General features: G+C 40.4%; 2 protein-coding genes across 2 annotated transcripts in view; one reads left to right on the forward strand and one right to left on the reverse strand.

The window, feature by feature from the left end:
* The window catches only part of EFHC2 (EF-hand domain containing 2), a 185972-nt gene that overhangs the window by 49596 nt on the left and 113594 nt on the right, over nt 1-22782 (forward strand). The gene's annotated exons all lie outside the window — the stretch shown is intronic.
* On the reverse strand, nt 2016-3827 carry LOC133753645 (putative deoxyribonuclease TATDN2). Its single transcript, XM_062184346.1, has one exon. It carries the CDS (start codon nt 3825-3827, stop codon nt 2016-2018), a length of 1812 nt encoding a protein of 603 aa, XP_062040330.1.

Raw genomic sequence — 22782 nt, forward strand, 5'->3', positions numbered from 1 at the left:
ATGTTATATATCCTGCTTATCTTGTTGGATGTGTCCATCTAAATGCAATAGTTCATTCACATCCGTCTGTGCAATCCCATTTCGTAATGTCACTTTGCTGACACAGATATATGGTGTTGTGCTTTCTTGTGGAACTTATGTAGTAAGAATTTTGGTGAGTGGAGACATGTATTAAATGTTAGTAAGGGCACTGCAAGTCAGAGAATGTGACTGAGGTACACTTTCCTGAGCTGCTATTGCCAGAGAATTAGAGCTTGTTGAATTGTATCTCATATTAATCTATAAGTAACTGAGAAACACTTTCTCGGATATTTTCAGCACATATTAGCACATCAAAGGACATGTGAGATCCTGAAATTAAGGAAAAAAACCTGTGAAACTTTGCAATTTTGTACAACAGTGTTTTCACAAAATGCGTATCTATAACACCATTTTCTACCACTCTTTATAACAAGCTCAGGGCCCCTCGGATTGAGTGACAAACTTTGAGCAATGTCTGTTTGAAGTGTACATTAACCAGAGAAGCTTCTTAGCTCAAATCCTTGGCTTAGATTTTAAAGGTTTTATTTTGAAAAAGACAATCAAATCAAGCATTTCACATTAAACTGACTTACTTTGTTAAGTAAACACTATAGCTTTCTTACACTTAAAACTTTCTTCTCAAAGAACTGGACTCCCAGTAAAGAAGAAATCTGATATACTGTTTTATAGAGAATATTACCTTTCAAGTTCCTAGTAAGGCTTATTTATTTTTATTAGATATGACATTATTTTATATATATATATTATATATATATATATAATATATATATTAACAGCAGAATATAAGGACTTTTGGTCCTTGCCCTGGCTTTTCAATTAGACAAGGGTGCTGGAAATATGATGGTTTATTTCTCTATTCTTGTCCTAATGTCACTGTCTATCCTAAATATTGTCAGTAACTCAGAGGTATTAATGAAATCAGTTATTCATTATATACTTGCATTAATTCAAGAACTCTTCGTTTACTGCCTGGTCTGTTCTAATCCAGATAAATGGGCACAAAGGAAACTAGAGAAGATGGAGTATTCTAGGTCTATTTTCATTGGTTCAGTTTTGAAGGCTGAAAAGAGATTTTCAGTTTTTAAAATGACATACCTCATCCAATATTGGGACTCTTTGATTTAGCTCACAAAGTTAAATTTTGAGCAGTATTTCTAAATGGCATACATTTGGGCCTTTTAAGAACCAGAACAATCTGAGTAAACAATTGTTATTATTATATACTTGTTATCTGAAGAGCTTTAGGATTAACACTAGTTCAGATTTAAGAATCAACAAATTTGGCTCTCATCACTCTAAACTCCTCTGCAGCCCCCTTAGCATGTCATGACTATTAATTATGTAAATTTTATTTGTCTAAATTAGTTTCCTATTAGATGAAATGATAGTTTATCTTTAGAAATAAGAAACTGCAAATTGAAAAGTCACTGAATTTGTGAATTTAACAGCAAACTATGGATTATATATCCTATAATACATTTTGTGAATAAACAGAACAAATTACCTAGGTCATTTTTTAAGCTCAACAGTACTTTTTTTTTTTCCCAAAAAAATGTTTTTTTCCCCTTTTTTCCTTACAGACAGTTAGCAGGATAACTTCATTCACCAACTACTTAAAAGCAGGCTGCAGAGAACAGGGATTTGCACTGGCAAACTTATTATACTCTATTGCACATTCTTCTTTACTGACTAGCCTGTCACTTTGTGGCTGGGAAGAGAAACCCTCAATAAACACCAACAGCAGTTCCCCTTACCCCTCCTCCCATCCCAACACATTCCACCCTACCAGCCAATAGTAGAAATCTCATGAAGACGTTTTAAGGAACACATTTTGTCCTGTTTTAACTTATCTCCAATGGACTCAGCAAACAAATCCTTGACCTGGGTCACAAGCAAAGCTTCAGTCCAGTCTGTGTTGTGTCAGGCTGCTGGCCTCCCTTTTTCAGAAGAGCCCTGACCATGCCTTCTCTGGTTTAAAGATCATAAAGGTGACTGGTGTTTTCATGCAAGGTGGCCAAGACTTGGGAGAGTGGCTGTTCTTTGATTCTGGCAATCTCTTGCACCGTATACAGGGCCATGCCGGGGTGGGCAAACTGGCAAAGGCTTCTGGGAACCTGGTGAGGGAGAAAATAGGGAGCATCGGTTTCCACAATAATTCTCTCCATCGAGATTCTTTTCACAGCTTCTCGGGCCTCCCAGGCAGTGTAGTAGGTCAGGACTGCTGTGAAGCCCACATACATGTTGGTAAAGTACTTCAGATGGGGCTCAATGACTGCGTAATGGCCAGTGAAACAATGCCTGTGGATCTTGTAATCGGGAGGCACAAATTTTTTCATGATGCACAGCAGATCTTCGTCAGCATCTCGGCAGTGAATCACCAGTGGCTTCTTTAGAGACACAGCCAGCTGAAGCTGCCTCTCAAAGATCCTCTTCTGCTGGGAGACAGGTGTGGTGCACTTGAAGGAGTAATCCAAGCCCATCTCCCCAAATGCTACAGTCTTGGGGTGCTTTAAGGCTTGCAAAATATTTCTTTCTTGATTCTTATTGTAGTAACGTGCAAAATGAGGGTGACAGCCAAACGCCCCCCAAACCAGATCCTCTTTCAATAGCTCCTCCCAAAGGCCATCCTTGAGGGTGCGAGGATCACAGAAATCCGTAATGCAGCCCTGAAATTCTTTAGGGAAGGAGCAGCTGTAAGTTTTTCTGAACTTGGCAAAGGTCCCTTTGAAAGACAGTTTGGAGTAGAGCATGTCCAAGTGACAGTGGGTATCAATGAAACCCACATCCTTCTCTAGGTATGGCTGCCTGCGGCTGTTTGGCAGGAAGTCAAGTGTCTGTCTCCCGTTAGGATGTGGCAGCACCTGCTCTTGATAAGCTCTTTTCTCCTCGACTTCTGCATTTCCAGAAAAGTCAAATGAACACGAATTCCGGGGTGCATCTTCCTCTGTCAACTTCAGATCTCTGATCATGTTTTGGGAGCTCACTGTGTAGTCATAGCAGTAAGTACTCCCACTCTCCTTGCTCCACATAGCCTGGGATGTGTTCCTGCTCTTGGAGCTGCCAGTGACAGGAGAGCGAGAAAACTTGGTATTGCCAGTCCAAGGGCCCAGGTGGTCTTCCCCAGGACTACAGTACAAATAAGGCTGGTTCCCAGCAGGATCATCGGTAGAGGAAGACTCTGAAACAGCTGGGAGGTTCCGTGAGAATGGCTTGTGCTTAGAGAATTTCTTGGAGAAGAGCCCTTCCTTATCAGACCAGCCACTTCCCGAAGAGGGGAGCTCAGCCTGCGCCTCTTTTTTACCCATCTGGTTTACTGAGTGCGAGTTGCAGCCATCCGGAAATCCCAGGGGTGCAGAGCTTTTTTCAAAAAACACTTTCTTGGGGTTACCAAGTGGCTCCTCCCGGAGTGCCTCACGCGTCTTGGTAACCGCTGGTTTTCTGTCGTGGAAGCCGATCAGCGGTGGGGCTGATCTTCTCCCTTTCTGAGCAGCAGAGGCGACATGCCTGGCTGATCTTTCTTCAAAGTCTGGGTATTCTCTGGTGGGTTTTACACTAGGGGCAGCTGCATCCGTTTCTCGTGGCACCTGTTTGCCCCGGATGCCCCCGAGCGACTTCCGGTGAAGCCTGGAATGACCTTGCTCTTTGCGTTTCTCCCTGCTTTTCGGAGACACGTTTAGGCCCTCAGTATTATTTCGTTCCTCAGATGCAAATTCAGAGTTCGTGATGTTACAGTAACTCTGTGAGAAACTAGCTTTGAGGCTGTAGGAGTCCTCTAGAGAAGCCATTTCTTTTAGAAATAGGCTGAAAAAAAAGAAAGAAAGAAATAAGCGGGCTGGCAGGGCGCACAGGGGATCAGGCGGACAGAGGCACCCTCCGTGCGCCCAGTCGGGCGGTTTTGGAGAGGGCCCCAGCCCACACGTGGGCCTGCGGAAGACTCTCTGTTGTGGAAGGCAGGCCGGGAAAAGCCGGGGGCCAGGCCCGCCCGGACGCCGTCCCGGAGCTAGCCCCCTGGGCTGGCTGTGTCCCGGGGAGCCTACCTAACCGCCGCTCAGGTCGCGCTGCCTGGATCTCGTGTCTCTTCCGCAGCCTCGTGGCCGCGGAGGCGCTCCGCAGCGCGCGCCAGGCGCCAGGCGACAAGCGCCAACGCCTCTCACAGCACCGGTCTGGGCTTGTTTTTTTCCACTCTCACTTTTCTCAGTGTTTCACCAGACGTCCAAGCCCTTCCAGTGCGATGGTAAAACGCTCTGGAAAAACCGCGACGAACCAGGACACGCTACAAGCCCGGCTTGCCGCCCGAGCGCACAACGTGCCTGCAAGATCGCCACACACGCCACACACGCCACGTCCGTGGGGGGGGGTTACTTCCTGTGCATCGAGGCACTTCCGACGTTCCCAAATGCTTCCGGGACATCAAAAGTCTGATGTTTGTTTCAGAACATAAGTCTGTTCGGAGAGGTGCCCCTGGAGGATGAATGAGGAGGCCCCTGGGCTGAGCTACTGGCCTCGAGGGCCTGATCCTCAAGGTCGAGCGAGGCAAGGGAGAAAGCCAACCCGGAGGTAGATTGAGGCAGCCCGCTCAGACCCCATTGCCCCACCTCCCAGGCCGTGCCAAGCCAGAAGCCTCATCCCCCAGGAAGAGCAAATGCCCCCCCCCCTCCCGCAGCCACATCCACTTACGTCACTTTGTCTGTCTATGCCGCTGCTGCCTTGTTCTGCTGGCCTGTCTCCAGCTGAGCTGCTGCCATCGCTGCGCCATGTTGAGTGCGTTCTGTTCTTACCCCCACCCACCCCCCCACCTCCACCATCACCCTTCTTTTAGAACGCACAGTCACAGTTTTTAAAGCATCATTTATGTCTTTTAAAAATAGTTACATGTGGCCGGCGCCGTGGCTCACTAGACTAATCCTCCGCCTGTGGCGCCAGTACACCAGGTTCTAGTCCTGGTCCGGGCGCCGGATTCTGTCCCGGTTGCCCCTCTTCCAGGCCAGCTCTCTGCTGTGGCCCAGGAGTGCAGTGGAGGATGGCCCAAGTGCTTGGGCCCTGCACCCGCATGGGAGACCAGGAGAAGCACCTGGCTCCTGGCTTCGGATCACACAGCACGCTGGCTGTAGTGGCCATTTGGGGGGTGAACCAATGGAAAAGGAAAACCTTTCTCTCTGTCTCTCTCTCTCACTGTCCACTCTGCCTGTCAAAAAAAAAAGAAAAAAAGTTATACTTGTGGTCTTTAACCCTTTTCAGTCCTGTGCTATTTTCACATAACATTATTGCGTATCCTTAGAGTTTTTCTTACTGCCTCAAAAGTTGCTACATATGAGAAATATTTTTCTTACTGTTGCATAGGTTTCAAAAACATTCTAGCGCCTTCATTATATTCCTTAGAATACATAGATGTACCATAATTCCCCAGACCCTTCCATTTCATCAACAACATGGTTCCCTATAGTTCTTTTTTTCTGTAGTAATACTTCATTATATAGTTCCTCACAGCATAGTACCACATTGCCCAAGAATAATTATATTGATTTAAAATCCCATCCATAATGAATGGTCCATTTCATAGGAGAAAGACACACACACAAACCTGATGCCTCATTGCGATTTTATTTGATGATTTCTTGGAGTGAATATTGTATTTGTTGACCCCGTGAATTTTGTGTGTATTTTTCTCATTTCTAAGATCTTTTAAAAGTTAAAGATTTTATGAAATACATTTTTGTCATTTATTAAAATTGTTAATAGTATGTTGCTTGTTTATCTTTTAGTATATGGAAGTTATGGTTCGCAATCAAATACTTTTTTTTTCATGTTTTTCTTCTAAGCCTAGAATGTCATCCCCCACTTTTGAGGTTTTGATACACATTTTTTTGGGGGGTGGGAGTAGTGATATAGTTAAACTGATAACCTATCTGGCATTTATTTTGTGTTATGGTTTATAATAGGTGAACATATACACTGACGCTTTTCCAGGTTTGTCTTTTCATTGTAAGTTAAATTATTATATTTAATAAAGGTTATTTCCAGACCATCTATTCTTTTCTTTTTCTAAAAAAAAGATTTATTTGAGAGGCAAAGTTATAGGCAAAGGGAGAGACAGAGAAAGGTCTTCCATCTGCTGGTACACTCCCCAAATGGCTGCAACAGCTGGAGCTGAGCCAATCTGAAGCCAGTAGCTTCTTCTATGTTTCCCATATGGGTACAGGAACTCAAGTACTTGGGCCACCTTCCACTGCTTCCCCAAGCCCTAAGCAAAGAGCTGGATCAGAAGAGGAGGAGCTGACGCTCAAAGCAGCCCTGATATGGGATGCTAGTGCCACAGGTGGAGGCTCAGCCCACTACGTCACAGCACTGCCCTCTCACCTATTCTTTTCTACCTCCAGTTATGTCTCGTTACTCTAGTGTTGCATTATTTTAATGATTGAAGCATTGTATTTTTTATTTTTTTTAACTTTTATTTAATAAATATAAATTTCCAAAGTACAGCTTTTGGATTACATGGCTTCCCCCCGCTATAACTTCCCTCCCACCCGCACCCCTCCCATCTCCCACTCCCTCTCCCCTTCCATTCACATCAAGATTCATTTTCAATTCTCTTTATATACAGAAGATCAGTTTAGTATATATTAAGTAAAGATTTCATCAGTTTGCACCCACACAGAAACACAAAGTGTAAAGTACTGTTCGAGTACTGGTTATAGCATTAATTCACATTGGACAACACATTAAGGACAGAGATCCCACGTGAGGAGTAAGTACACAGTGACTCCTGTTGTTGACTTAACAATTTGGCACTCTTGTTTATGGCATCAGTAATCTCCCTAGGCTCTTGTCATGAGTTGCCAAGGCTATGGAAGCCTTTTGAGTTTGCCGACTCCGATCTTATTTAGACAAGGTCATAGTCAAAGTGGAAGTTCTCTCCTCCCTTCAGAGAAAGGTACCTCCTTCTTTGATGGCCCATTCTTTCCACTGGGATCTCACTCACAGAGATCTTTCATTTAGTTTTTTTTTTCCAGAGTGTCTTGGCTTTCCATGCCTAAAATACTCTCATGAGCTCTTCAGCCAGATATGAATGCCTTAAGGGTTGATTCTGAGGCCAGAGTGAAGCATTATACTAATGTATAAATTTGGGGAAAGCTATTTCCAATAATTTTTACAATTACCTAGGTTAACTTGTTTATCAGATGAATTTAGAATTATTTTTAAGTACCTCCAAAACACTAACAAAATATGTTTCTGTGGAGCCAGCACTGTGGTGCAGTGGGTTAAGCTGCTACCATGCTGGCCACCACACTGTCATCCCACGTCAGAGTGCCGATTTGATTCCTGGTTGCTCCACTTCTGACCCAGCTTCTGGCTAATACACTTGGGAAGGCAGCAGAAGATGGTGCCACCTATGTGGTAGACCAGGATAGAGCTCCTGGCTTCACCTTGCCTCAGACCTAGTTGTTGCGGCCATTTGGGGAGTGAACCAGTAGATGGAAGATTTGTCTCTCTGTCTTGCCCTATCTGTTGCTCTGCCTTCCAAGTAAATCTTTTTAAAAAACCCATATGAAATATGTTATTTTGGTCTGCTTATTCAGAATATATTTTACATTTAGTCAAATTCTTCTGTGTTTTCTAGTAAGTAGTTTTAGAGTTTTATCTGGGCTGTAGAGTTTTGAGACTTTTAACTATTAAAATTTTTTATTCTATTGTGAATATACTTTTCTCCACACTGTATTTTCTTTTTTCAAGATTATTTATTTGAAAGACAGAGTTAGGGAGACAGGGAGTAGAAGAGAAGAGAGACACAGAAAGACACACACACACACACATACACAGAGAAAGAGTGGGAGAGAGAGAGAGAGAGGGAGAGAGAGAGAGATTCTATTGCTGGTTCACTTCCCAGATGGCCTCAATAGCCAGGGTTGGGCCAGGCCAAAGCCAGGAGCCAGGCACTCCATCAGGGTCACCCACGTGGATGCAGAGGCCAAAGCACTTGGGCCATCCTCTGCTGTTTTTGCAGATATATTAGCAGGGAGCTGGAATGGAAGTGGAGGAGCTGGGATGCAAACTTGGTGCTTATATGGGATGCCAGCATCAGAAGCAGTGGCTTAACCTAGTGCACCATGACCTCAGCCTCACTACACTATATCTTCTAGCTGTTTACTGCTAATACATAAGAATATTTTTTATTCAGTTGTGGCTATACTGAAATCTTTTATTTATTATTAGCTTTTCAGCCTTTGCCTGTGCCATTATGTTCCCATGATAGTCTTTAGTTTCTTACTCATATTTTTACTTCTTATCTTTTTATATTTGTTTAGAACTTCTAAAAAAATATTAAATAATGATGTTGGTAGCAGTGTTATTGTTCTGTTTCTGATCATGATAGCGACATGGTTTAATTAAGCATAATATTGGGATTTAGGCTCTGGTTTTAAAGCATATGCTTTGTAACTTAAGGAATTATCCTTGGATTTTTTTTATTTAAATTTTTATTTATTTGAGAGGCAGAGACAGAGAAGGAAACAGCGACAAAGATAGAGAGCTCTCAGCCCTAGTTCAGTCAGTAAATATGTACAACCGCTGGGGCTAGGACAGGCTGAAGCAAGGGTCCAGGAACTCATTCTGGGTCTCTCATGTGGGTGGCAGGGATGCAGCTACTTGAACCATCACCATATGCCTCCCAGGGTATGCATTACCAGGAAGCATTAGTTGGGAGTAGATCCTATGCGATGTCTTAACCACTAGACCAAATGCTCATTCTTATTCTTCAATTTCTTTTTTATAAATTTTATTTAAGGTATACAAAGTTCATGTATTTCTTTTTTTAATGTTGTTTACTTTTTTAAAAAAATTTTTTTTTCTTATTTGAAAAGGAGAGTTACAGAGGCAGAGAGAGAGAGAGAAAGGTCTTCCATCTGCTGCTTCATTCCCCAAATGGCTGTGAAGGCCGGAGCTGGGCCGATCTGAAGCCAGGAGCCTGGAGCTTATTCCAGGTCTCCAACATGGGTGCAGGGGCCCAAGGACTTGGGCCATCTTCTGTTGCTTTCCCAGGCCATAACAGAGAGCTGGATCAGAAGTGGAGCAGCCAGGACTTGGACTGACGCCCATATAGGATGTTGGCACTGCAGGCAAAGGCTTAATCCATGACACCACAGAGCTGGCCCCAATATCACTATGTTCCTAAATTTATATATATATTTCTTCATATATATATATAAATTTATATATATAAATTTTTCATATATATATAAATTTAGGAACATAGTGATATTTCCCACCCTACCCTCCCTCCCAACCAGTCTCCCACCCTTCTTCCTCCTCCTTTTCCTATTCCCACTCTTAATTTACAAAGATCTATTTCGAGTTTACTTTATACATGTAAGATTAATCCTGTACTGGGAGTTCAACATACAACATGAAGAAAAAACAGTGTTCCTCAGTCCTGCTCTTCAATTTCAAAATGAGTGTGTGGTAGGAAAGCATGAGATACTTTTATATTTGTTCTGTTTCTAAATTTGGACACATGTTTGCTTCTGTGGAGAAATGCTGCTTTTTGTGTAGGGGCTTATAAAATAACTGTTACGGACTATTGAATTCTTTGTTTTAAGAACTTCTCTTATAAATCATAAGTAGTGAAAATGCTCTGTAGCAGTAGTTCTTGACCTTGGCTTGTACTCTGTAATCACCTGGGGAGCTTTAAAAATCAGTGATGGCTGGGCCTACCCTGAGATTATGATTTTATTGTAATGTGTATGTGAGTGTGGGTGTGGTTCAAACATCAGGATTTTGAGAAACTACTGCTGATTATAACTATGCAGCTGGGGTGTGAACTGTTGCCCCATAGTTTACTTTTTCTGTGGTATATTTTCTTAGGCAGTAGCTTTCAATCTTTTTTTTGATATCCTGAGGGACTTAAGTAATGTAATAATTTCCTTTTCCTTGAAAGTTTGAAAGAATTTGTTAGTAAATCATCCTGATTGGAACCTTTATTGGGGTAATTCTTTGGTAATTTTTCATTTCTTACTTAGGTATTAGCTTGGTATTTGTGTTTTTGATATGTCACAATTATTAAAGAAAATAATTTATTTGAGATTTTAAATTTTCTTTTCGTGTTTATATAATTTATTATAAGATAATTTATATCATTCTATCTGTCATGAACACTTGTTTCTGATTTTATTCATTTATATTCTCTTTTCTAAGAGAAAGCTCTTAGATTTATTTATTATTTATTATATCTGTACTTTTATACTTTTTTGCACTTATTTTCCTTATGACAAATAAGAAAATGAGGAATTTGTGCTTTCAACAATTTTTTCTCCTTTTAAATTTATTTATATAAAGAATTTATGCTTTTAATATTTTTCTCATTTTAAATTTATTTGTATGAAGGGAACAAATCTCATGTATTTTATATATACAGTTTTATGACCATAATGATACTTCCCATCTTACTCTCCCTCCCTCCCTCCTTCACTTTCTCTCTCCCTCTTTTTTCCTTTCTTATTTTTCTTTTAATTTTTAAAATGATATAAATTTCGATTGGCTTTACAATCACAAGTGTAATCCTCGAATAAATAAAGAAATGTCAATTTCACTCATATACATTACATCTTTTGTGCTCTATATATTAGTTACCACAAATCAGAAAAAAAGTGATATTTGCCTTTTTGGGAATGGCTTATTTCACTAAGCATAATGGTCTCCAGTTGAATCCATTTTGTTGTGAAAAACAGGATTTCATTATTTATGGCTGAGTAGTATTCCATAGTGTATATATAACCACAGTTTCTTTATCTATTCATCAATTAATGGACATCTGAGTTGATTCCTTATTTTAGATATTGTGAATTGAGGTGCTATAAACATGGGGGTACACATAACTTTCCTATACTTATTTCATTTCATTTGGGTAAATTTACAGGAATGCAATGGCTGAGTCGTATAGATTTTTAGGAATCTCCATACTGTCTTCCATGATGGAAATGGATGTATTGGTTTACATTCCCATCAACAGGGTGTTAGGGTACCTTTTCTCTACATCCTTGCAAGCATTTATTTATTTTTATTTTTTATTTTTATTTTTGACAGGCAGAGTTAGACAGTGAGAGAGAGAGAGAGAGAGACAGAGACACAGACAGAGACACAGAAAGAAAGGTCTTCCTTTTCTGTTGGTTCACCCCCCAAATGGCCACTGCGGCTGGCGCACTGCGGCTGGCAAGCTGTGGCTGGCGCGCTGCACCGATCTGAAGCCAGGAGCCAGGTGCTTCCTCCTGGTTTCCCATGTGGGTACAGGGCCCAAGCTTGGGTCATCCTCCACTGCCTTCCCGGGCCACAGCAGAGAGCTGGACTGGAAGAGGAGCAACCGGGACAGAATCTGGCCCTCCAACCAGGACTAGAACCCAGGGTGCTGGTGCTGCAGGTGGAGGATTAGCCAAGTAAGCCGCGGCGCCGGCCATTTATTGTTTTTTGATTTTTGGATGATAGCCATTCTAACAGGGGTGAGGTGAAACCTCATTGTGGTCTTTATTTGCATTTCCCTAATGGCTGGAAATCCTGAGCATTTTTTCATATGTCTGTTGGCTGTTTGTATTTCATCCTTTGATAAATGCCTGTGTATATCCTTAGCCAATTTCTTAACTGGATTGTTTGTATTGTTGTTGAATTTCTTGAGCTCCTTATGTATTCTGGATATTAATCCTTTATCAAATGTACAGTTTGCAAATATTTTTTTCTGTTCTATCTGTTGCCTCTTCACTTTGTTGGATGTTTCCTTTGCTGTTCAGAAGCTTCTTAGCTTGATATAATCACATCTATGTGGTTTTGCTTTTACTGCTGTGGTTCTGGGGTCTGACCCAAAAGATCCTTGTCCATGCCAATGTCTTGCAGTGTTTCCCCTATGTTTTCCTCTAGTAATTTGATGGTTTCATGTCTTAGGTTTATATTCTTGATCCATTGTGAGTTGATTTTTGTATAGGATGTAAAGTAGAGAGGTCTTGTTTCATACTTCTACATTTGGAGATCCAGTTTTATCAACACCATTTGTTGAAGAGACTGTACGTTTTCCAGGGAGTGGTTTTAACTCTTTGTCAAAGATTAGTTGATTGTAGATGCATGAATTAATTTCTGAGGTCTCTAATCTGTTCCATTGGTCTACGTGTCTATTGTGTCATTCCCAGTCTGTAATGATTACAACTGCCCTGTAATATGTCTTGAAATTTGGTATTGTGGTGCCTCCAGCTTTGTTTTTATTGTTGAAGAGTACATTTGCTATTAGGGTTCTCGTGTATTTCCATATAAATTTTAGCATTAGTTTTCTCTAGATCTGAGAAGAATGTCCTTGATATTTTGATTGGGATAACTTTGAATCTGTAAATTGCTTTGAGTGGTATGGACATTTTAATGACATTAATTCTTCCAATTCATGAACATGGAAGATTTTCCAGTTTTGTAAGTCTTCTTCTATTTCTTTTGAAATTTTCATTGTAGAAATCTTTCACCTCCTTGGTTAAATTTATCCCAAGGTATATGATTTATTTTTGTAGCTATTGTGAATAGAACTGATCTTACAAGTTCTTTCTCAGACATGGCATTGTTTATATATATAAATGATGTTGATTTTTGTGTGTTGATTCTGTATCCTGTAACTTTGACAAACTGTCATGAGATCCAATAATGTCTTAGTGGAGTTTTGGTTCCCATAGTATAGAATCATGTCATCTGCAAACAGGAATAATTTGAATTCCTCCTTTTCAATTTGTATCCCTTTGATTTTTTTTCTTATCTAATGATTCTGGCTAAAACTTCCAAAACTATATTGAATAGTTAGGGTGAGAATGGGCATCATTGTCTGGTTCTGAGTCTTAGTGGAAATGCGGAAATGCTTCAAACTTTTCCCCATTCAATATGATGTTGGTTGTGGGTTTGTTGTGTATTGCCTTGATTGTGTTAAGGTATGATCTGTCTATTCCCAATTTGCTTAAGGTTTTTTTTTTTCATGAAAAAATATTGCATTTTATTAAATGCTTCTCTGAATCTATTGAGATAATCATATGGTGTTTATTCTCCAGCTTGTTAATGTGATGTATTATGTTTATTGGTTTCTGTGTTGAACCATCTCTACATCCCAGATATAAATCCCACTTGTTCCAGGTGGATGATCTTTTTGATGTGTTGCTGGATTTGATTAGCTAGTAGTATTTTTTTGAGGATTTTTGCATCTATGTTGATCAAAGATATTGGTCTATAGATGTATTTCTTGTATATTTTTCTTTTTTTTAAAAAAAAGATTTATTTATTTATTTGGAAGTCAGAGATACACAGAGGAGAGAATGAGAGGCAGAGAGAAAGAGAGAGATCTTCCATCTGCTAGTTCACTCCCCAATTGGCTGCAACGGCCAGAGCTAAGCCGATCCAAAGCCAGGAGCCAGGAGCTTCTTCCAAGTCTCCCATGTGGGTGCAGGACTCAAGGACTTAGGCTGTCTTCTACTGCTTTCCCAGGCCATAGCAAAGAGCTAGATCAGAAGTTGAGCCGCTGGGACTCGAACCGGCACCCATATGGAATGCCAGCACTGCAGTCAGTGGCTTTTTACCTGCTACGCCACAGCACTGGACCCTCTTGTATCTTTTTCTGGTTTTGAAATTAAAGTGATTCTGGCTTCAAAGAAGGAGTTTGGGTGGATTCTCTCACTTTCAATTGTTTTAAATAGTTTAAGAAGAATTGGGATTATTTAAACGTTTAGTAGAATTCAGCAGTGAAACCATATGGTCTTGGGTTTTTCTTTTTTGGGAGTGTTTTTAATACTGACTTGGTTATTGGTCTATTTAGGTTTTCTATATCTTTGTGCCCCAAGTTTGGTGAATTGTATGTGTCCAGGAATCTATCCCTTTATTCTAGATTTTCCTATTTGTTGGCATATAGCTGTTTGCGATAATTCCTGGTAATTCCTTTTTTTCTGTGGTATCCATTGTAACATCTCCTTTTCCATCTCTGATTTTGTTAATTTGGATCTTCACCCCCCTTTTTTTGGTTAGTTGGGCCAATGGTTTATAAATTTTATTTATTTTGTTTCTTATTTTCTTTTTTTTTTAACTTTTATTTAATGAATATAAATTTCCAGTGTACAGCTTATGGATTACAATGGCTTCCCCCTCCCATAACTTCCCTCCCACCCGCAACCCTCCCCTCTCCCGCTCCCTCTCCCCTTACATTTGCATCAAGATTCATTTTCAATTCTCTTTATATACAGAAGATCAATTTAGTATAAAGATTTCAACAGTTTGCACCCACATAGAAACACAAAGTGAAACATACTGTTTGAGTACTAGTTATAGCATTAAATCACAATGTACAGCACATTAAGGACAGAGATCCCACATGAGGAGCAAGTGCACAGTGGCTCCTGTTGTTGACCCAACAAATTGACACTCTAGTTCATGGCGCCAGTAACCATCCTAGGCTGTCGTCATGAGTTGCCAAGGCTATGGAAGCCTTCCAAGTTTACCGACTCTGATCATATTTAGATAAGGTCATAAAAGACAGAGTGAGGATAGTAACCAATGATCCTAAGAGTGGCATTTACCAGGTTTGAACAATTATACAGCATTAAGTGGGGAAGAGGACCATCAGTACACACAGGTTGGGAGTAGAGCCATTAAGAGGTGTTTTCAAATACATGATTCTTAAAATTTATAGAAGGCATTGGAGCTTCTGGTAAATGTTTTCTTAAGTTGTTATCTAATGGTTGAAACGGTTTGCTAAGTATTCATGTGATATTGCTATTGTCAGCAAGCGATCTAGGACTTGCTCCCTCATTTCTCTATTCTAAGCCCAACTTGTTCTTTCATTTCTCTATTCTCTTCAAGGTAGGAAACTAATTCTATTATGAAGGAATCTGTAGGATGCACAATTTAATCTTTAGACCTTATAAAAGAGATGGCTAACATTTTTCTATAATAGCATAGCCAAAATAAGAACTTAAATAATAATCTCATAGCTAGATTCACATCGCCATCAGCGAAGTATACAGTAAGTAGAAAAAACCTCCCTTTCAGACAAAAGGGAAAGAAAGTTTTTAAGTGAGAATATAATTTTCCTCATGGGCATTGTCTACCTTAGAAAAACTACTACAGAACATGCCTGTGACTATAGACTTGTAGTTCAGGCCACCGAAGATTAGAGATGGGACTTGGGCGCTCCCTTGACTTGCATCCTCTGGTCTGCTTTAACACAAACCAGGAGGAAAAGAAAGCTCGGCATCAGAAGCAATGGGTGGCAGGCCTATTAATGGCTGATCTGTACAGTGATCTGCCCTCAAGCAGACCCAACAGGCCAGTCCACTGCAGTGGCTTTCAATGTGGTAAGCCTGGGCTTCAGCAGAAGTCAGCTTATGAAGAGCCCTGGCAGCTCTGCCAAGAGTTGGATCACTGGAAATGGACCTGCCCTGGAGTCGAAGGATGCCCAGGTCAGAGCCACAGATCTTATTGGCTCTAAGCTGAAAAGCCCTTCACTCAGCCCAACTTCCAAAGTGACCACTGCAGCTGAGGGGATGGCCAAGTAGGGTCAGCAACATTGAAGGCAGAACTGTAAATTTCTTCTTAGAGATGCCACCTGCCTTTACCTGGCCAGCTCTCCTCCCAGGCCAGCCAAGTAATGAAAGTCAACAGAGTGTCTTCCCCTAGGAGGTTCACACCTCCCTTAGGATATACCCCATGTAAAGAGATAGATAGGTCTGGGCCTCTTAATTTACAAGGCCTAAAGCCCACCAGATTATTATCAAGACCCTTCTATCAGGTTCTATTTGCCTCTCAATCAGAAAAATTACTTGTAGCTTAGACAGCACCCACCTTTCTTAGCTCCTCTAATAATGACTCTGTCCTTTGTTCTAGGCCCTGTCTAGTGCACTTGGGCCTCATTCCTTTGTTTCTTATTTTCAAAAAGGCAGCTCTTCATTTCACTGAGCTTTTGTATCTTTTTTATTTCAATGTTATCTTTTTTGCTAATTTTTATTATTTCTTTCTTCCTCCTAATTTGGGGTTTAGCTTGTTCTTATTTTTCTAGATCCTTGAGATGCATCATTATATCAGTTATTTGATGCCTTTCCAATTTCTTGATGTGTAGGCACTAATTGCTACAAACTTTGCTCTTAACACTGCTTTTGCTGTATCCCATGGGTTTTTATATGTTATATCATTATCTTCATTCATTTCCAGGAACTTTATTTCCCTTTTGATTTCTTCTGTAACCTACTGTTCATTCAGTAGAATATTGTTGGTCTCCATGTATTCATATATTTTCTAGAGTTTGTTAAGTTGTTAATTTCCAGCTTCATTCCATTGTGGTCAGAAAAGATACATGGTGGGGCCAGTGCTGTGGGGTAGTAGGCTAAGCTCCCACCTGTGGTGCCAGCATTCCATATGGACACCAGTTCATGTCCTGGCTGTTCCTCTTCTGATCCAGCTCTCTGCTTATGGCCTGGGAAAGCAGTGGAAGATGGTCCAAATGCTTGGGCCCCTGCATCCATGTGGGAGACCCAGAAGAGGCTCCTGGCTTCAGATTGGGTAAGCGCCGGCCTTTGTGGCCATTTGGGGAGTGAACCAGTGGAAGGAAGACCTCTAACGTTAAAAAAAAAATACATGGTATAATTTCAGTTTTTGAAAAATTTGTTTAGACTTGTCTAATGGCCTAGCATATGGTCTGTCCTAGAGAAAGTTCCATACATTGATGAAAAGAATGTGTAATCTGCAGCTGTGGAATAAAATGTTCTGTAGATATCAATTAGATCAATTTGGTCAATAGTGTAGATTAGCTGTGTTGTTTCTTTGTTGGTTTTCTGTCTAGTTGATATGTCCATTGTTGAAATTGAAGTACCCTGTTACCATTGGGGCCTATGTCTCCCTTTAGATCCATTAATATTTGTTTTAAATATCCGGGTGCCCTAGCATTTTTGCACATACATTTACTATAGTCACCTCTTCCTGTTGAATTGATCCCTAGATCATTACATAATGCCCTTCTTTGTCTCTCTTAACTGATTTTGTCTTAAAGTCTGTTTTGTCTGATAATTGGAATGGCTACTCCTACTGGTTTCTTATTTCCATTTGCATGGAATAATGTTTTCCATTCTTTCACTTTCAGTCTGTTTGTATCTTTGTTGGTGAGATGTGTTTCTTGTAGACAGCATAAGTAGAGGTCTTCTTTTGTAAGCCATTCAGTCATTCTGTATCTTTTAATTAGAGAATTTAGGCCATTCAGTGTTATTATTGATAAGTAATGTATTGGTTCTTTAATTTTTCCATAAATGTTCCTATTGGTTTTTTTTTAATTTCCCTTATACTTTTACAGGAGGTTTTCAGCATTCACATTCTTTGATCATGCTGATTATCTTTCTCTCTTTGTGTAACAATTTCTGTTTGTTTTAGAAGGTGTTTATTTCACCTTCATTCATAAATGAGAGCTTCACTGGGTATAGTATTCTGGGTTAACAGTTTTTTTTTTCTTTTAGGTCTTAGACTATGTTTCTCTAGTCCCTTCTAGCCTGTAAAGTTTCTGATGAAAAATCAGATGTCAATCTAATTGGAGATAATTTGAAGGTAATCTGGTGTTTCTCTTTTGTACATTTTAAGATATTTTCTATATGTTTTACTTCCAAATTTTGACTATAATGTGTTGTGAAGATCTTTTCTGGTCCTATCTATTAGGATTTCTATATGCTTCCTGTGCTTGGGTGTCCATATCTTTCTACAAATTAGAGAAATTTTCTGTTGTTATTTCACTGAGTAGGTCTTTTAATCCATTCTTTCTTACCACACCTTTATGAACTCCTAAGATATGTATGTTTTGTCATTTGATGATATCCCTTAAATCTTGAACACTTTTCGATTTTTCTAATTTCTTCTTTTTTTTTCTCAAATATTTCCAAATATTTGTCTTCTAACTCAGATATTCTTTCTTCTGCCTCACTGAGTCTGTTGTTAAGGCTTTCCACTGCATTTTTTATTTGATGTACTGAATTCTTCATTTCTAATATTTCAGTTTGATTTTCCTTTAATATCTCTAGCTTCCAGCAGAATTTCTCATCCATGGCATGTATGGATTTCTTTAACTTACATACTTACTTCTTTTTTTGAGTAATTTTATGATCATTGTTTTAAATTCCATTTCAGGTATGTCGTCAGTCTCTTTGTATTCACATTCTAATATTGAAGTGCTGTTGTATTCCTTTTATTGAGTCATATTGTCTTTCTTTGTTCATGTTTCTTGTATTTCTACGTTTATTTTTTGGTGTCTGTGGAAATGCTTGTTGGTTTTCTCCCCTGACAGCTTTGATCTTTGAAATGTGCCTCTATGGCTTAGTACAGTGCCTGCTCCTTCAGTGGATATCCAGAGGTGTGTGATGGATGGGGCCAGGGAGCTCTGGTCAGTGCTTTAGGGTGGGGGCAAGAGTCCAGAGTGACAGCTAAGTTGAGCATAGTGGATCTCCTCTATCTTCAGCAGCAGGGAGGGTGTGATCATTCCAGCTGGCCTGTTTCTAGCTCCAGCCCTTCTCTTTCAAGGTGGACCAACTGCCCGTGGTGATCCCACAAGTGCCTGTACACGCAACCCATTCAGGTGCAGTGTCTGCACAGAGGATCTTTGCGCTTCTCAATTTCGAGTGCAGAGCCTTCTGTGATGACCCTTCCCAGCACCCAAGGGACTCTGGACCTCTGGAGCTGGACCCAGTGATCGCACAAAGACCCAGCAACATCCCACACCCTATTGCACAATCACAAGATTTCCACAGTCACAGGGTACAGGACTCCTATAATTACAAGGAGCAGGGGATCCACTTTCTTCTCTGTGACCCTCCTTTTCCATGGAAAGAGCCACCCCATTTCTGGAGCCAGTTGCCTGCCCAACAGAAAGTCTGTCGGTGCTCTGCCTTAGCAAGCTGAGTCTGGCACCTTGGTGGAGTTAGGGGAGGGGAGAAATGTGCCCTCACTTCACATACCTAAGTGGGAGTCCTTTGCCAACTCTCCAGGCTGGACTCAAAGTCAGTAGGAGGCCGGCGCCACGGCTCACTAGGCTAATCCTCCACATGCGGCACCAGCACCCCAGGTTCTAGTCCCGGTTGGGGCGCTGGATTCTGTCCAGCCCCTCTTCCAGTCTGGCTCTCTGCTGTGGCCTGGGAGTGCAGTGGAGGATGGCCCAAGTGCTTGGGCCCTGCACCCGCATGGGAGACCAGGAGAAGCACCTGGCTCCTGGCTTCGGATCAGCGCGGTGCGCCGGCCACGACGGCCATTGGAGGGTGAACCAACGGCAAAGGAAGACCTTTTTTTCTCTCTCTCTCTCTCTCTTACTGTCCACTCTACCTGTCAAAAAAAAAAGTTAGTAAGGACCACAGATTTATCCCTCCAATACAATCCATCTGTGATGCACGGGCCTCTGAAGCCTCCACTTGCCTTTATTAAGATGTGCTTCCTCCTAGGTGGTCGCCAGAATCCTTGGTTGGGGGAGGGGAGGAAAGCAATGTGCTCTCCCTTCACGGATTAGGTGGGCACCTGCCCCCTGCCAGTGCTTCAGGCCAGACTCAAGTCAGTGGGGACCACAGGTTTCTCCCTCAGGGAATGTCACCACTGATGTGTGGGCTGCAGGTTCTTTCACCTGGCTCTGAGAAGATGGATTCCCCATCAGCCATGGGCTGTAGAAGTCGCTAGCACTATCCCACTAGTTGCTTTGTGGTTGTAAAGTCCCTGCTGTTCCACGGAGTCTCTCTCCCTTCTGTAGACCCTCGACTGCAAACTTCTCTCTAACTGTGCCCTGGGAACACAGTTCCTCGCTTGTTCTAGTATCTTTCTGTGGTCAAAATCAGTGTGCCTTTTCCCTATTGAACCATCTTGTGTATCTCTTCAAATGGTTATTTATGTTTTTTAAAGATTCGTTTATTTATTTGAAAGTCAGTTACAGAGAGAGAAGGAGAGACGGAGAGAGGGAGAGAGATCTTGTATTCTCTGGTTCACTCCCCAGGTGGCCACAATGGCTGGGACTGGGCCAGGCCAAAACCAGGAGCCAAGAGCTTCATCAGAGTCTCCTACATGGGTAGCAGGGGCCCAGGTACTTGTGCCATCTTCCACTGCTGAATCAGAAGTGGAGCAGCCTGGACACAAATCAGCACCCGTATGGGATGCCAGCATTGCAGGTCTCGGCTTTACCTGCTATGTCACGTTGACCCCTCAAATGTTCTTTTTGAATCATTTCTCATTGGTTCTAAATGCTGGCTACTTTTCAGAATTACCTGGGGACAGTAGACGAAAACATTTCCTTATCCATCTCAGGGTTCATGGCTGAGAACTCAATAAGAGAAGACAGATAAACAAAAGTGTACAAATGAATGTTTCAAGTACACAGGACATGAAGACTCAAAGAAACAGGAGAAAACTATTTTTAAGGACAGTCATACAGAAGTATGATTGGAGGACAAAAAGATATGATCTAATGATAAAAACTAGGGTGAATTTAACAAAGCCTGTTTGTTCAGATTCTGTGTCTCTGTGTGATGTTCTTTCTTTCTGGGTGTAAGGCGGGACAACTGTCACATGAGGGTCTTCAGGAAAGGAGAAACAAGAGAATGTCAGAAAAAGAGACTTGCCTAGGGTTTTTGTCCTGCTTTAGCGATAACAGCAAAAGAAAGACTTTACTGTTTCTGCTGTTTTCTCAAACGTCAACATGCCACATTTTAGGGCATCGTGTCCTAAACCCCATCAGTAGCTTTTGGAAAATACTAACCGCCCCCCCCCCCCCCCCCAAGATCCTGATTTAATTTATTTAGGCTTAGGCCTGGTCAATTTTTTAAAAGTTCTTAATGTACAGCTAAGGTTGATAATCACTATTAGCAATTTATCTTCCCTCCCAAACTCTAAATTCTCCTAGGTAATAGTTTAAATCCCTGAATTTACCCTGGGTTTGCCTTTATCCTATAGGTTTGTGTGGTTTTAAATTTTATTCTATACTTATTTTTTGTATTTTTAAATTTACTTTTGTCTGTTTATTAGGAGTGACAATCTTTGTTTATAACCACATTAACATTTTTAGTATTACTTTGCAGTCAGTGACTATAGCTTGTTATATCTGTTTGTGACATAATTTTGTGAATTAACATGATAAATCTTTGTAAATATGCCTTTATGATGTAAATGGGAGCTACTACTAATATGTACCACATTTATTATAGCTTTATTTTCTTGATTGTAAAGCTCCATAATGAAGAGAGACACCAGTGATTTAATAGCATTTTTTTTTTCAGGAAGAATAAACAATACTGCTTTACACATTCATAAGTTTTTATTATCTACTAACTAATCTATAAGAGCATGCATTTATCCCTACCATTATATACCTTCTTTAGTAGTTCACAATTTAAGTCTGAGTCTTTTTAATAAAATATAGCCTAAACATTTCAAACTTAGATTTGTGATATTGACCTCTTTATAAAATGTTGAGGCTTATTGAACACACTGGTGTTTCATCTTTCTTTCTTAACAGCTTCTCTAGAAATTCAGCTGTGAATTTTTGACACTTAGATGTTTGGTTTCTGAGTAATAGTCTTTATGACTCATACATTGGTCTCACCAGCCTCCCATCTTTAAAAATTGTGTGATTTATTCTGAGAAATTAGGCTTTTGCTTTATGATTGCATTCCCTAGCCTGTGGCAGCCAGCCTTCTTCACACAATTATTTTTTGTGTCAGTGGTGCATCAGGCAATCATTTTGAAAACATTTTAAGAGAAAATTAGGAATCCAAATTAATGTTAAAATCCAGCTGTTTGGGGATATGCAATTCAAAGCAAATAACTCACTTGATGTGAAAACAGGATTAACTCCTTCCCTTCAAAGCTAAATTTGCACCATATAGCATGTTATAACTGCTTGTCCATCAAAATGCTCTCCTGACTGCTTTGGGCTTCTTTTGGCTTTAAATGTAAGAAGATCCTCAATTTGGAAATATTAGCATTTAAGATTTTCGTTTATAGTGAGAAAAATCCTATACCTATTATTCAAAGCTAATGGGTTTCAGATTTTATATCCTTTAGGCTAGGATCAAAAATGAAATGCCTCTGAAATCAGGTAGGTAAGCTTGTGTAATACATACCATAGAGCCTGGGGAGACCTGTGGGGAACTGGAGATCACACGCCCTGCCAAATGACATTTATATTCTGTTTTCAAGAAAACTGCAGCCAATTAAATCCTCTAGGACATTATTTATCTAGTCTCTGCTTGACTTATCATGATGATCATAAAGCCTTGTATCATAATTAAATTTCTCTAAATTTTCATTTCTAACAGTTTTTACTTCAGGTTCTTTTTCTGGATTTTCTGATACATCAAGTTCCATTGCAAAGAGATCATTTATCTTGGTGAGATCACTTCTAATCTATTTGATGTCTCTTCTCTCACATTCTGTTTTGCTGTACAATTTCCTCTCCCTCTTCCTTTTCTATCTTTCCATCTCTACACTTTTTGACATGCTATATATCTTTCATGCTGGAGTTCAGCAGCCGTGTGTTCTCATGGGAGCAGAACATGAAATAGTCTGTCGTTCTTTTAGACATATGAAAGCCCAGCCTAAAATTTGTCTTCCTTTTCTCTTTTTCTACTTAGTATGTTTTCTTCTTTTTTAGGGGATCATTTGATTGATAAACACTTAATGATTACATACAAGGATAACTTAGGAAGTTTGTGCAAAATGGAAGTAAAAGAAGTTTATTTTGGTGCAACA

This window comes from Lepus europaeus, chromosome X (assembly GCF_033115175.1).
Source record: "Lepus europaeus isolate LE1 chromosome X, mLepTim1.pri, whole genome shotgun sequence".
Lineage (NCBI taxonomy): Eukaryota > Metazoa > Chordata > Mammalia > Lagomorpha > Leporidae > Lepus > Lepus europaeus.